The 16,203-nt window shown below is 35.7% G+C and overlaps 2 protein-coding genes across 5 annotated transcripts in view; both read left to right on the top strand.

Annotated features, from left to right (window-relative positions):
• The window catches only part of BMPR1A (bone morphogenetic protein receptor type 1A), a 146,524-nt gene that overhangs the window by 30,131 nt on the left and 100,190 nt on the right, over window positions 1-16,203 (top strand). The window contains exon 2 of one of the 4 annotated variants that reach the window (XM_057734284.1): window positions 10,338-10,400. The exons of the other annotated variants lie outside the window; for them this stretch is intronic. The gene's annotated coding sequence lies outside the window, so the exon portion shown is untranslated. The remainder of the gene's footprint in view (window positions 1-10,337; window positions 10,401-16,203) is intronic. 4 annotated transcript variants of the gene reach the window in all.
• Window positions 7,341-8,429, top strand: LOC130853096 (calmodulin-1-like). Its single transcript, XM_057734287.1, has one exon. It carries the CDS (start codon window positions 7,362-7,364, stop codon window positions 7,809-7,811), a length of 450 nt encoding a protein of 149 aa, XP_057590270.1. The 5' UTR covers window positions 7,341-7,361; the 3' UTR covers window positions 7,812-8,429.

The following is a 16,203-nucleotide window of genomic DNA, read 5'->3' as shown; positions in this document are numbered from 1 at the left end:
TTTTTTTGTGTTTCTGTCATATTGGTTGTTATTTCTTCTCTTTCATTTCTTATTGCATATATTTGGGTACTTTCTTTTTTCTTCATGATGAGCCTGGCTAGAGGTTTGTGTTTTTGTTGCCTGTGCTTTTGATGTCATATTCAAGAAATCATTGTTCATTACAGTGTCATGAAGCTTTACCCCTATATTTTCTTCTAGAGTTTTATAGTTTCAGGTCTTATGTTTAACTCTTAAATCATTCTGAGTTAATCTTTGCATATGGTGTAGGATAAGGATCCTTCTTCGTTCTGTTGCATATGGATATCCAGTTTTCCTAGCAGTATTTGTTTAGGAGACTGTCCTTTCTCGTTGTGCAGTGTTGGTACCCTTGTTGAGAATCATTTGATCATATATGCAAGGGTTTATCTAGGATATCAGTCCTGTTCCATTGATTTGTATGTTTGTCTTTACATTTGATCTGAATGTATAGCAGCACCATAATTCTTTATTACTGTAGCTCTGTAATATGTTTTGAAATCAGGAAATGTGAGGCCTCTAGCTTTGTTCTTTTTTCTTAAGATTGTTTTGGGTGTTCCGGGTCCTTGAGATACTGTACGAATTTTAAGATGGCTTTTCCTATACATGTAAAAGTGCCATTAGGATTTTTATAAGGATTGCATTGAATCTGTAGGTAGCTTTGGGCAGTATGGACATTTTAATGGTGTTAATAAGTCTGTGGTTCTGCATTCACAGTTCTGCATCTGAGGATTATGTGGTACTGCAGTACTTATTTATTAACAAAAAATCATGTGTAAGTGCTCCTGTGCAGTTCAAACCCACATTGTTCAAGGGTCAGTTATTCTTTATTATGTTGAAATAATTTCCTCCTATTCCTAGTTTGACTGTTTTTATCATGAAAGTTTGTTGAATTCTGTCAAATGCTTTTTCTGCACCTGTAGAGATAATCGTGATTTTTTCCATTAAGTTGTGTTAATGTGGTGTATCACATTTATTGATTTTCTTATGTTGAATAATCCTTGCATTACAGGGATAAATTCCACTCTGTCATGGTGTATTATACTTTAACTGTGCTGTTGAATTTGCTTTCCTAGTATTTTGTTGAGGATTTTTGCATGTATATTCATTAGTGATATTGGCCTGTAGTTTTCTTTTCTAATAGTATCTTTTTCTGGCTTTGGTATCAGGGTAATGCTGGGCTCAAAAGATGAGTTTTGAAGTGTTCCTCCTTTTCAGTTTTTTGGAAGACTTTGAGAAGGATTGGCATTAATTCTTCTTTAAATGTTTGGTAAAATTCTCCACTGAGACCATCTGCTCCTGGGCTTTGTTAGGAGATTTTTTTAAAAGTGTAGTTGATTTACGATATATTAGTTTCAGGTGTACAATATAGTGAGTCATTTTTATAAATCATACTTCCTTTAAAGTTAGTATAAAATACTGGCTATATTTCCTGTGCTATGCAATATATCCTTGTTGCTTATTTATTTTATACAGAGTAGTTTGTATCTCTTAATCCCCTACCCGTCTTGCCCTTCTCCACTTTCATCTCCCCTCTGGTAACCACAGGTTTTTTTCTATATTTGTGAGCCTGTTTCTGTTTTGTTTTCTTATTCATTTTATTTTTTAGATTCCACATATAAGTGATATCATACAGTATTTGTCTTTTTCTGTCTGACTTATTTCACTAGGCATAATACCCTCTAGTTCCATCCATGTTGTTGCAAATGGCAGAATTTCGTTCTTTTTTTTTATGACTAATATTCCTTTGTATATGTGTGTGTGTGTATACACACACACCCCACTTCTTTATCCATTCATCTTTTGAAGGACGTTTAGGCTGCTTCCATATCTTGGCTATTGTAAATAATGCTTTGAGTGTTGAGGCGCACGTATCTTTTTAAATTAGGTTTTCGTTTTCTTCAGGTATATACCCAGGAGTTGAATTGCTGGAACCTGCATACTGTTTTCCATAGTGGCTGCACCAATTTACATTCCTACCAACAGTTTACAAGGGTTCCTTTTTCTCCACATACTTGCCAACATTTGTTTTTTGTAGACTTTGTGATGTAGACAGGTGTGAGGTGATATGTCATTGTGATTTTGATTTGCATTTCTCTGATGATTAGTGATGTTGAGAATCTTTTCATGTGCCTGTTGGCCATCTGTATATCTGCTTTGGGAAAAAAGTCTGTTCAGGTCTCCTGCTTATTTTTTAATCAGGTGGTTTGTTTTTTTGGGCAGATTTTTGGTTACTGATATCTCCTTACTAGTTACAGGTCTGTTTGGGTTTTCTTTTCCTTCATGGTTCAGTCTTGGTAGCAAGTATGTTTCTAGAAATTTATCCGTTTCTTCTTGGGTATCCCAATTGTGTAATTATTCATAGTAGTTTCTTAAATCTTTCCTATTTCTGTGGCATCAGTTGTAATGTCTCCTCTTTCATTTCTGATCTTAGTTTTTTGAGAATTCTATCTCTTTTTAGTCTAGCTAAGGGTTGTCAGTTTTGTTGATCTTCTCAGAAGACAAATGCTCATTTCATTCATTTTTTTCTTTTTTTATTCTGTTCTCTATTTTATTTCTGCTGTAATATTTATTAGTTTTTTTCTCATAACTTTCAGCTTATTTTCTTCTTTTCCTAGTTCTCTGAGGTGTAAACTTTGTTAATTTGAGATCTCTTTTCTTTTCTTTTTTTTTTTTTTTGGCGCACGGGCTTAGTTACTCCGTGGCATGTGGGATCTTCCTGGAGCAGGGCTTGAACCCGTGTCTCCTGCATTGGGAGGCGGATTCTTAACCACTGCGCCACCTAGGAAGCCCTCTTTTCTTTTTTAATTATAGGCATGTACTGCTGTAAACTTCCCTCTTAGAACTGCTTTTCCTGCATCATATAAGTTTTGGTATTATATGTTTTTGTGTACATTTGTCACAAGATACTTTCTAGTTTCCCCTGTGATTTCTTCTTTGATCCATTAGTCATTCAAGAGTGTGTTGTTTAATTTTCACACATTTGTGAATTTTCCAGTTTTCCTACTATTGATTTCTAGTTTCATTACGTTGTGGTTAGAAAATATACTTGGTATGATTTCAGTATTCTTAACTTTGTCAAGATTTGTTTTGTGGCATAATGTGTGATCTGTCCTGGAGAGTAATTGTGTGCACTTGAAAAGAATGTGTATTCTGCTCCTGTTGCATGGAGTGTTCTGTATGTGTCTGTTACGTACAGTGGATCCATAGTGTTTTTGAAATCCTCTGTTTTCTTATTGATCTTCTTGTTGTTCAGTCCATTGTTGAAAGTGGCATAGTGAAATCTCCCACTACTATTGTGCTACTGTCCATTTCTTCCTTCAGTTCTGTCAAGGTTTGCTTCTTATTTGTGTGCTCTGACTGTATACTTGCACTTTTGCAGCTGAAAATGGCTGACGAATTAACTTTGTTGTTGGTCTTACTTCCAGTTAATGATCATTAAGGTCAGATGAGCCCTTAATGTTACTCGGCAGTAGTTCCTAATCCATTTATTTCCCTGACCTGTTCTGACCTAGGTGATCATTTTAACTTCTCCTCAAACTTCCAACACTACCTTCAACATTCTTTACTCTCATTACACAATTTTCCTTTTCATCTCACTGAGAAAATAGATGCCATACAAGAAAACATCCATAAAGCTGCTGCTACTATATCTATCCATATGTCTTTATCAGTACTCCATGTATTCTGACTTCTCTGTATTATTATTTAGTAACGGAGTATGCATCTAGAAAGTGCTACAACCTCTGCAGTGCGCTAATTCCATCCCTGCTGTCTTACATGATTCAGGATCATTCTCATCAGCACACCACCCTACTCTTTTTTCTCTCATCTTACATGACAAGAATATGGAGTCTCTTGACTCCAGTTTCCCCTCTAACTGTTGCTCAATTCCCCCCTCCTTTTTTTTTTTTTTTTTTTAAAGTGTCTATACTTTGCTTCCAGTTTTTCTCATTCCAATATCATAGGTGTCTGCCTACTCTGATTGGGCTTTCCTTCCCAGCACCCTGCCCAAACTGCTCTTGTGAAGGTTAACCATGATTTTTCGTTTCTCATCCTTGAATTATTTGACCTATTAACAGTATTTGGCACAGGTGGTCATTTATTCTCTCTCCCTGGAAACAGTTTCTTCACTCAGCTTTCAAGACTGCATCTTTTCCAGACTTTTTTTTCGATTGCATCTCAGTCTTTTTTTTGTCCTGGATTGCCTCCAAGGCTCAGTCCTTGCACCTCTTTTTTAACCATACCTGTTCCCTTTTTGAGCTTATTTGACCTCAAGGCTTTGAAACCATCTGTGTGTTGATGATGCCCAACTTTTAATCTCCAGTGTGAACCCCTACTCAGAAATGCAGATTTATCCTTCTCTTGGATGTCTCACAGACAGAAATATAAATTTTCCTAAAAGGAACTTATTTTTTCCCCTTAGTAATTTAATGTGTCAGGCTTAGATGGTCTCCCCTTGTCTGAGAATAATATTAAAAAGCAAAAACAAAACTATTTTCTTCTACTTTAAATATCTTATTAATCTACAGTTTATTTTTGGTCTAAGGAGTGATGAAGGGCTCAAATCTCTTTTTAAAGCCAGGTGGCTCGTCAGTTTCTCAGCACTCTTTACTGGATAATCAGTTTTTATTTGATTGAAATGTCATCTTTATCACTCTGTGAATGATATCAGATTTAAAAATTACAAATTACCATCCGATATTTGCATTATAGATTTTATATTCTTGAAAATGTTATCTCAAATCAGAGTACAACCACGTGAAGTAGAATAACTGATACTGGGTTTAAAAAAATAGAATAAACAAATTGAATAAGATTACAGAAACAGAGTCACATGTTACTTTTTTTTTAAAGTCATTTATTTATTTATTCATTCATTTATTTATTAGCTGTGTTGGGTCTTTGCTGCTGCACACGGGCTTTCTCTAGTTGCGGCAAGTGGGGGCTATTCTTCATTGTGGTGCTCGGGCTTCTCATTGTGGTGGCTTCTCTTGTTGCGGAGCACGGGCTCTAGGCGCACAGCTTCTGTAGTTGTGGCACGTGGGCTCAGTAGTTGTGGCTCATGGGCTCTAGAGTGCAGGCTTAGTAGTTGTGGCACGTAGGGCTTAGTTGCTCCACAGCATGTGGGATCTTCCCAGACTAGGGCTCGAATCCATGTTCCCTGCATTGGCAGGCAGATTCTTAACCACTGCACCACTAAGGAAGCCCCCAGAGTCACATTTTAAATTTAGTATATATATAATAATCCAGGAACAACACACCAGTGGAGAAAGGGGTCACTCATTAATTTTTGGATACTTAGAATTTAGTTTGAAAAGTAATTCATTTTTTACACAATAAAAACCCATAAAATAAATTTAAAATGGAGGGGCAGAAGTTAATATATAACCAAATAGAAACTTTTAATCCAAAATAAAAAATACAGATTTGTTGGGTAAGTACTTAGTAAAATGCAGTGAACAGTTAGTTTACATGGGCAGAAATACTTAGTAAATCATTGCATGCAAAAATGCTGTCTGTATTTAATCCCAGTTAAAGGCATGAGAAATGAAATAACCCCAAGGTTACATACACTACACATCTATTAAACTGGCAGTTATGTGATAAGAGGAAATAGCACATCTGTTTTGCCAGTATCATAAAGTGGATCAGTCTCAGGGGAAAATAATTTTACTACACATAGTGGTGTACCAATTGGCTAAGGGTTTGACCTTAATATTTCTATTCAGTGATGGCATCCTATATCCCTGGTCTAGCTAGGGTTTGTTTCAAGGGAGCCTAGGCATAAGGTGAGTAAGCTAGTGGGTTCAAAGCAGAATTTTTTAGTGCTGTCTTGTTATTATTACTCTTTTAGTAGTTAAAAAAAAAAATCTTAAAAATGAGTTCTATCCCATTAATGCCTACATTGAACCAGATATGTTTCATATAAAATGGAAAATGCAAGTGAACTTTTCTGTTTGGCTGATGGTGTAGGGTAAAAAACCTGTAGGCCTCCTTGGGTCACTAGCTTCATCCTAAGCCCCATCTCATTTTATTATTCACACCATTAAAGTATAACCAGTTGTCCACAAATGATACATTTCCCCCTGGAGTTTAGGAGACAGTATTATAGAGCAGTATTTAAGCATTGGTCTTGGGCCTAGGGCGGGGACACAAACTCCTAAAGGTACCCACACACATGGATAATTTCAAGTGAATTAATTTACAGACCCTAAACTTCCACATGTGCTCTTTCCTAAAATGACTTTCCTGTGAATCAGCCTTTCAAGCAGTTACTTCTTTCCCACATTCCTTTCTACCATTCCCCTTTTCCATTTTACAAAAGACTGGCATAACTTATCCTGCTCCTTCTTTTTACGGTGATGCATTTGCTCTGTGGTGGAAATACCTCAGGGAATAAAAGACAATTCCAAGACACCAAAACAGTGGTGCTGGGGCAACTGGATATCCAACTGCAAAAGAATGAAGTTGGACCTCTACCTTATACCAAATACAAAAATAACTCAAAGTAAAGACCTAAATGTAAGGGCTAAAAGTATGAAACTCTTAGAAGAAAACAGGTGTAAATTTCATGGCTTTGAATTAGGCAGTGATTTCTTAGATATGATATTAAAGGAAAAAATAGATATGTTGGGTGTCATTAAAATTAAAAATTGGGGTACATCAAAGGACACTTTCAAGAGAGTTGAGAAAACAACCTACAGAATGGGAGATTCATATGCAAATCACGTCTGATAATTGACTTGTGTCCAGGATACATAAAGAACACTTATAACTAACAACAGCAAAAAATTCATTTTAAAAATGGGCAAAGTGCAGACTAGAACTGGAGGACATGGACACCTAGTCAGATATATCCTGGCAAGTAAAAAAAAGCATAACAGGAAAAAAAAATGAAATAAATAAGTAAAAATGGGCAAAGGATTTGAATAGATATTTCTCCAAAGAAGATGTACAAGTGGCCAATAAGATAGATGAGAAAATAAATAGATGCTCAATAGCGTTAGTTATCAGAGAAATGCAAATCAAATCCACAATGAGATACCACTTCATACCCACTAGGATGGCTGTAATCAAAAAGGCAGATAATAACAAGTGTTGGTAAGGATGTGGAGAAATGGGAACCCTTATATGCTGCTGTGAGAATGTAAAATGATGCGGCTGCTTTGGAAAATAGATTAACAGTTCCTCAAAAAGTTAAATAGAGTTACCATATGATCCAGTAATTCTACTCCTAGATATATACCCAAAAGAATTAAAAATATGTTAACTCTGAGTCCGAGTGGAGCGAGCGAGCTGAGTGGTTCTGTAGTCGCGTCCCGGAGACCAGTAGCGCTTGCAGCATGGCTGACCAACTGACTGAAGAGCAGGTTGCAGAATTCAAAGAAGCTTTTTCACTATTTGACAAGGATGGTGATGGAACTATAACAACTAAGGAATTGGGAACTGTAATGAGGTCTCTTGGGCAGAATCCCACAGAAGCAGAGTTACAGGACATGATTAATGAAGTAGATGCTGATGGTAATGGCACAATTGACTTCCCTGAATTTCTGACAGTGATGGCGAGAAAAATGAAAGACACAGACAGTGAAGAAGAAATTAGAGAAGCATTCCGTGTGTTTGATAAGGATGGTAATGGCTATATTAGTGCAGCAGAGCTCCGCCATGTGATGACAAACCTTGGAGAGAAGTTAACAGATGAAGAGGTTGATGAAATGATCAGGGAAGCAGATATTGATGGTGATGGTCAAGTAAACTATGAAGAGTTTGTACAGATGATGACAGCAAAGTGAAGACATTGTACAGAATGTGTTAAATTTCTTGTACAAAATTGTTTATTTGCCTTTTCTTTGTTTGTAACTTATCTGTAAAAGGTTTCCCCCTACTGTCAACAAAAATATGCATGTATAGTAATTAGGACTTCATTCCTCCATGTTTTCCTCCCTTATCTTACTGTCATTGTCCTGAAACCTTATTTTAGAAAATTGATCAAGTAACATGTTGCATGTGGCTTACTCTGGATATATCTAAGCCCTTCTGCACATCTAAACTTAGATGGAGTTGGTCAAATGAGGGAACATCTGGGTTATGCCTTTTTTTTAAAGTAGTTTTCTTTAGGAACTGTCAGCATGTTGTTGTTGAAGTGTGGAGTTGTAACTCTGCGTGGACTATGGACAGTCAACAATATGTACTTAAAAGTTGCACTATTGCAAAACGGGTATTTTATCCAGGTACTCGTACACTATTTTTTTGTACTGCTGGTCCTGTACCAGAAACATTTTCTTTTATTGTTACTTGCTTTTTAAACTTTGTTTTAGCCACTTAAAGAAAATCTGCTTATGGCACAATTTGCCTCAGATCCATTCCAAGTTGTATATTTGTTTTCCAATAAAAAAATTACAGTTTAAAAAAAAATGTTAACTCAAAAACTTGTATATGAAAGTTCATAGCAGCATTGGACTTCCTTGGTGGCACAGTGGTTAAGAATCTGCCTGCCAACGCAGGGAACACTTTTTCAAGCCCTGGTCCAGGAAGATCCCACAAGCCACGGAGCAGCTAAGCCAGTGCGCCACAACTACTGAGCCTGTGCTCTAAAGCCCCCGAGCCTCAACTGCTGAAGCCCATGCACCTAGAGCCCATGCTCTTCAACAAGAGAAACTTGTGCACCACAATGAAGAGTAGCCCCTGCTTGCCACAACTAGAGAAGGCCCGTGCGCTGCAATGAAGACCCAACGCAGCCAAAAATAAATAAATAATAAAATAAATCTTAAAAAAAAAATTTCATAGCAGCATTATTCACAATAGCCAAGAAGTGGAAGTTGCCCAAATGTCCATCAACTGATAAATAGATAAAATGTGGTTTACCTATACTCTGGAATATTCACCCATGAAAAGAAATGGAATACTGACTCATGCTACATACAACATGGATTAACCTTGAAAACATGATGCTGAATGAAAGAAGCCAGTCATAAAGGATGACATGTTGTATGATTCCATTTATATGAAATGTCCAGAATAGGCAGATTCATAGGGAAAGTGGACTAGGTTGGGGAAGAGGGGGGAGTTGTGTGTGATTGCTAATGGTTACAAGGTTCTTTTTTAGGGTGATGAAGTGTTCTGGAATTAGATAGTGGTGATGCTTGTACAACTTTGTGAATATGCCAATAACTACTGAATTGTACACTTTAAAAGAGTGAGATATGTGAATTATATCTCCAAAAACTAAGCAAAACTTCTAGGACCCCTAAAGTGGCAGTTTCCGGATGTTGGTGTTAGTACTGTGAAGTAAGTAGCTCTAATCTTTGGGGAACAAGTCCTTTAATGGTTTCCAGTTTTTTACTTTGAATAAATTTGAAGGATTTTTCAATTCCAATATTCTAAAGTTATCAATTTGTTAGATGCTAAGTCATTAAAAATATTTTTGGTGGTAAATAACAATAGCATTTTTCAGTAAATAACTCAAGAAATTTTGTAAATTGTGTGACTCTAAAAAATTGTATGACTCTACTGATAAAATTCCTTCCATTCACCTATTAATATGAACAAAATTTCTCAGCACCCTCTTAAAAAAAAAGAGAAGTAGGAATACACTGAATCATCTCATTTTAGCAATAATTATTCAAATAGATGAATGAACTAATTGAAAAAAAATCCTCATCCAGCCCATTAACAGATACATTTCCAGTAAAATTTTTACTTTTAATGTTGTTAATTACTATCAAATCTGTAATGTTTGTTATTTAAATCAGTTATGTATGCTAATAGTAATGGTAGTTGAATCCCAAATAATTTTTAAAACTCTTAGAGAGTTATTTATGGTCAAAGGAAATTTTTAAGAAATTTCCATTCAAACTGCAGATATGTATGAGTGATTAAATAATAGACTTTCAAGCATAAAAATTATTACATGCAGGGTGAATGGAATAAGATGTTATGAGTTCAAGGAGGGGAAAAAACAATGTGAAAATTTTATTTTCGAATGAATCATGGTGGGTGTCAGATCACAGTGGTGTTTGGATTCTGTTGAACAGATTTAAGAGGGATGTTACAGATCTATGTAAAATGTCAGTATTTACAGTATGCCAGAAATCATATTCAGTTATCTGACTTGTAAAAGATTTTAGATGTCAACTTTAAAATGTGTGAGGGATTATGTAGGTTTTTACAGTTATATTTGGGAATATGCAAGCTAAAAAAACTGTTAACCAGTATTTGAAGGCCACTGCTCAAATGCTTAGGTTTTGTATGCTAGGTAAGTTCCAAGTTTGAATTGTGCTGTCACTTATTGGTTGTGTAACCTTAATCTCTCTAAGCAGTCTTCCCATACCAGAAACAAAGATGCAGCTTCCTGGGCTGTTGTGAAGATTAAATAAGATCAGGTAAGAGAAATGTTTAGCATAGCACCTGGCACTTAGCACTAGTCACTAACATTTATGGAACCGTTATTACATACCAAGTACTTTCCAAAGTGCTTTATACATGTTATCACTTCATACTTCCCCAAATCTTTGAGGTAGAAGTTATTCCTGTTTCGTGTAAAGGGTTGGATGAGAGGCTTATGCTCTGGAGAGCAGCGTAGTTCACTGGTTAAATGCAGCGGCCCTGAAGTCCCACTGATTTGCATTTGAATCCTGCCTTTGCCACTTATTAGCAGTGTGACTTTGCTAATTTATATTCTGTGCTCTGTTTTCCCACCTGCAAAATGGGATAATAAAAGCACCTAAGTCAAGGACTAACTTATTTATTACTATATCTAGTAATATGGTTCCTTGTCAAATATTCTTTGTACTGTATTCAGCTCCCTACTCTGTTCAGTAGCTCACTGCCTTGTTCCTTTTTGAAAACTCTTCTGCCACCTGTGCTTAATAAATTGATCCCATTCTTTTTTGGTCATCACTACAGTCTTTTCCCCAATTACTCTGTGCCTTTTGATCATTTTCTCGACTTTTGTACATGTGTACGCATACTGATGTGGACAAGACAAAGGAAAGTTAGTTGGATTTGTGTTTTGGAATTTCAGAGTTTAGTATTTACATTTAACTTGTGAGGGAAGGAAGAAGGAAAGTTAAAAGGTATAGCTTTGGGCCAGAATGTCATTGACAACCAAATCACATCCAGTTGTATAGCGATGGGTGTCTGTTGTATTTTTATTTCATATACTCAAGAGGGGCAGGATTTCTGATTACATATTTGCTCACTGACAGAATATCTTTTGGTATTGTAGAATAGTATTCAGTTAATTTAAAATACAAAGTAGTCAATTTTCTTAGTCCATTCAGGCTACTGTTAACAAAATACCGTAACACTGGCTGGCTTATAAAGAATAGACATTTCTCACAGTCCAGAAGCTGAAAAGTCCAAGATCAGGCTGCTTGCAGATTCAGTCTGATGAGAGTCCACTTCCTGGTTCATAAAATGCCATCTTTTCTCTGTATCCTCACATAGCAGAAGGATCAAGGGAACTCTCTGAGTTCCCTTTTATAAGGGCTCTAATTCCATTCATGGGGGCTCCACCTTTATACCTAATTACCTCCCAAAGGCTTTACTTCCAGATATCATCACACTGGGCATTAGGATTTAACATGAATTTTGGAGGGACACGAACATTCAGTCTGTATGTCAGTTATACAGTACAGAGTTGGTTTTCTATTGTTGCTGTAATAAATTACCACAAACTTACTGTTTTAAACGGAAAAAATTTATTCTCTTACACTTTCCAACACAGGTGTCACCAGCCTAAAATCAAGGTGTCTGCGGGACTGCGTTCCTTTCTCCAGGCTCTAGGGGAAAATCTGATTCTTTGCCTTTTTCAGCTTCTGTAGGCCAACCACAATCCTTGGCTTCTAGCTTCCTTCCTCACCATCCTCAAAGCCAACAAGGTCTCATCCCTGTGACCCTTTGTCTTCTCTTTCTCTTTCTAACCACAGCTGGGAAAGGTTCTCTGCTCTTAGGGACTCATGTATTAGATTGAGCCCGACAGGATAACTTTCCCATCTCAAGCTTTGTACCCTTAATCATATTTGCAAAATCCCTTTTGTCATGCAAGGTAACATTCACATATTCCAGGGATTAGAATGTGGATGTCTTTGATGGGGCATTGTTCTGATACCACAGTTGGTTTTTAGTCAGTTATATAACAGTAAACTTAATTTTATCTATTTATTTTGATAAATATGGGGACTACAGTAGTGGTTAAGTGGTAAGACTTTGGAGTTGGGCCTGCTGTGTGTTAGCATTGTGACCTTAGGCAAGTTATTCGCTTCTGAGCCTGTTTCCTCTCTGGTAAAAGGGGCATAATAGTGTTTACTAATGTATATTGAAATACAAATAACAGTTTAGGGCTATAGTCTGGAGTCAAGAGACTTCTACCATTTTTTTTATGACTGTCTCAACTAACCAAATTTGTGACCTCCTAACTTACAAGGTTGTTGTGAGGGTCAGATAACTCACTATAGGATTGCTTTGTATAAAAATTATATAACATTTTTCGTGGTATTAATTTTAGAATACCTTAAACATTTTTTTTGTCAATGGTGGGAATGTTTAATATGTTCTTTGATCCCTGGGTAGCAAATTTTTTATTGTTCCTTCCCATATTTGCAGACTTGTTTCCTTTTTATTAAATAATGATAAATGAAAAGATATGAGAATTAAAAGTACATAACTTGCATGATTTTTTTTTAGTCACTAAGATTTAAAGTCACTAAAACTCAAATTTATGTAGATTATTTGTATTAATTTAAATTATATTCTCTTCAAAATGTCTTAGGAGCTAATTACTGCTTTTGTTATAGAAACAGAAATAAATACTAAGTCCACCTTGTTATTAGTAAAACTAATTGTTCTTCAAACCTGAGCTGCATTTGTTAATCTTGGGTAGTAGACATTCAAGTAATAGAAATGAAGTCTTCATTTATAATTGGATTATCTATGTTCTCAGTGTTTGATACAACTGAGATACAACCGTATATTAAGCAAAAACCATTTTTAAAAAGTGATTTGATTTCTTATTTTTTCCCTTGCACTGTAATAGTGAATAGATGTTTTTCCCTTAAGCAGCACAAAGATGCCATTTTGAGATGTTGCTGTGAAGGAGAAGAGAAGGAAAAAAGATCAGGTTACACATTCTTTGTTCCAGAGCCTACCACTGCACTTCAAGTTTGGAGCCACAGTGGCGAGGCTAGAATATGCATTTGCCGCAGTATCTTCGACCCCGCCCCCAGTTAGGGAGCCAAAGACTAAGACATTTTCCCTGGCGGGGCCTCCAGAGGAGAACCATTTTAACTTAAATATTTGTAAAAATTGGTACTTAGTTTTTTCTTTTAAGGTCTTTACTTTTATATAGTTTAGCTTCCAAGTAAGCCTGAAGATTATTTCTTTGTATATTCAAAGGTATTTAAAAAATGGTATTTTTTTTTGAGAGGCCCACAAGTTAAATTTTAATTTTGCAGTTAAATACAAATTTAACTCAAATTGATATTGAGTTAAACTTAGTATTTTACATTTTATTTTGAGAAAAAAAAAATAACTTTCCTGGCATAAAATGGCATGAATTGGACTGTTCTTGTGTTTCACAAATGTAATGGGAAAAAGTCCCAAAAGCAGTTACAATATTTCTTTTGTTCTTCTTTTCCTTGCTGCTTTTAGATAAATGAAGACTTTAAAAAAGATTTTTCACATAAAAACTGTCATAAAATTCCCAGTGTCATATTCTGAATGTTAATTTGACTGTTTTATGTTGTAATTTTTCCAGTTCTAAGTTTTAGTTAGAATGTGTGTAAACTTTTTTTTAACTTTTAAGGAATTACTTTAAAAATTTGGTTATTAAAATTTGAATGTATTTCATAAATACATGTTCATGTGTAACTGGTCGCATTTCTGAGGGTATAAGAAACAAGCATTGCTTGTAAACTAATTATACCTCTGTCAAACATTATCAGTCCATTAAAAAGTATCAGTATTTTTCTTTACCTAGGTCATTTTAAGTATTAATGACATTCATCAATCTGCTTAATACTCGTAGAAAAAAGTCACTATGAGTAGTAATCAGATTATGTCATAGATATATAGTCCTATTTGTATCAGTCCTTTTAGTATTTTGAGAATAGGTGTCATATTTTCTAAACAAGACTATTGTCCCCTCACTTTTTCTATAAGAGGAAAGATACAGCTGATAAAAATTTGTGACTGGGTATTGGGACTTGATGTTCTGTTGTATCCTGTTCATACAGGTTTTGTTCTCTCTAGCTCAGGATTTAGTTCTAATTTGTTTGCATATTTTTGCTCAATAATAAGATGTCGGATTGGCTTTATATTCTGTGGTCCTAATTCTTTTTTTTTTTTTTAATTAATTATTTATGCCTGCACTGGGCCTTTGTTACTGTGCACAGGCTTTCTCTAGTTGTGATGAGTGGGGTCTACTCTTCGTTGCAGTGTGTGGCCTTCTCATTGCGGTGGCTTCTCTTATTGCGGAGCATGGGCTCTAGGTGTGCGGGCTTCAGTAGTTGTGGCACATGGGCTCAGGAGTTGTGGCACAGGGGCTCAGTTACTCCTCGGCATGCAGGATCTTTCTGGACCAGGGCTCAAACCCATGTCTCCTGCATTAGCAGGTGGATTCTTAACCACTGCACCACCAGGGAAGTCCCCAGACTGTAATATTTTTAAAGGAGCCACTTCACTGTAACAGAGCAATTGTCTTTTTACCCCTCTTATTATATAGAGACTTTGCCCAGTAATGTCTTTTTACTTAAACTTACACATTTATGTCAAAGCTATCATAACACCCTGTTTTAAGTTTCTTTTTTGGCACTTATCATTATTGTAATTAAATTTTAATTTGAACATTTTTAAAAAGATCTGTTTCCATTCTTAGAAACTGTAAGGCTCTATGTAAGGAGGGAATCTTACTTGGTTCCTTGTGTTACTGGGCCTAGCACAGTACCTTGCCTACCACACATACTCAGTAACTTCTTTGTGGCAGCAACCAGTGTTCTTTTTTTTAAGTCTCTTTAATTAATGAAAAAAGCTTTGATTTTGTAAAACTTAGTCTTTTTAGAGGCCCTGGAAGGAAACATATTAACCCGAAAGTAGAGCTGACTTCAATTTTACTTGTCTTGAAAATAACTCTGACTATTTCAATGATGACAAGATCAATGAAACTGAAGAATTTATTAGTTGAAATTAAGGTTAAGCTGTTTATTCAAAGGATATCATCCTTCAATACTTTTGCTTTGCATTTTTGTTACTGTGATTTGATGGTTGTAATTATTCTTGATTGATGATACTTGTCAAAAAACAAGCCTACCCAACTATTTCTGCTGGATTTTGAGTGCTGAGAAACAAAAACTGAGAAGTTTGTGAACTGTTGCAAGTTGTCTGTAAAATGAGATAATAAAATCTACTTCACAAGGTAATTTAGGCTTTGATGAAATACCCAAATGTGAGTGCTTAGCAATGTCCCTGGCACACTGTAGGTGTGCTATAAATGTTAATTATCTTGTAGGTGTAAGAAAACTGCCCTTTGCAAGAGCAATTGTAAATTTAAAGATGAATTTCTTTGCCATCCCAAACCAGTATCAAAATGCAAATTTAGTATATTTCTCTAAAAAAGACAGATGTTTAAGGGCACTTGGTGATGGTGGAGGTTATTTAACCTTGCTTTGAATCTCCAAATGGGTATATTATAGAAAAACTTGTGATACCCCTTTTTGGAAGGAAGAATTACTTAAAAACAAGAAAAATGTGAAAGAAAAATAAGCAGACCTACTATGATTCTTTAACCTTGAAGTTGTAAACTTGTGGCCTGTCATCTGGATTTGACCTGTAGGCATGTTATATTTGGCTTACACTGTATTTTTTTAATTAGTTGCAAACAAAAGTTGGGAGATTTCACAAAAAGAAAGTCCAGCTCTCTGGCTTATTTTGAAAAAGTGGAAGATAGGCAGCACAGGATCTAAGTTCCCCAATTGCAGCAGTCAGTGGAGCTAAGTAGAGGATGCTCTAATCTCTGGCACTCAATGTGGGCTCCCCAGTCCTGAAGTGACAGTGCTTTTCTGACTGTATCAAAAAGGGAAACCTAATATAGAGCCGTTTGTGTTTTAAGAAAAATAGGAAAGCTTCTAATTCTTTGTGAAAATAACATTTCTAAATGTATCTGTCGAAGGTCACAGTTTAGAACTTGAG

The sequence above is a fragment of the Hippopotamus amphibius genome, chromosome 5 (genome assembly GCF_030028045.1).
Source record: "Hippopotamus amphibius kiboko isolate mHipAmp2 chromosome 5, mHipAmp2.hap2, whole genome shotgun sequence".
NCBI classification, from domain to species: Eukaryota; Metazoa; Chordata; class Mammalia; order Artiodactyla; family Hippopotamidae; genus Hippopotamus; species Hippopotamus amphibius.
This window is presented reverse-complemented; position numbering and strand designations above follow the sequence as displayed.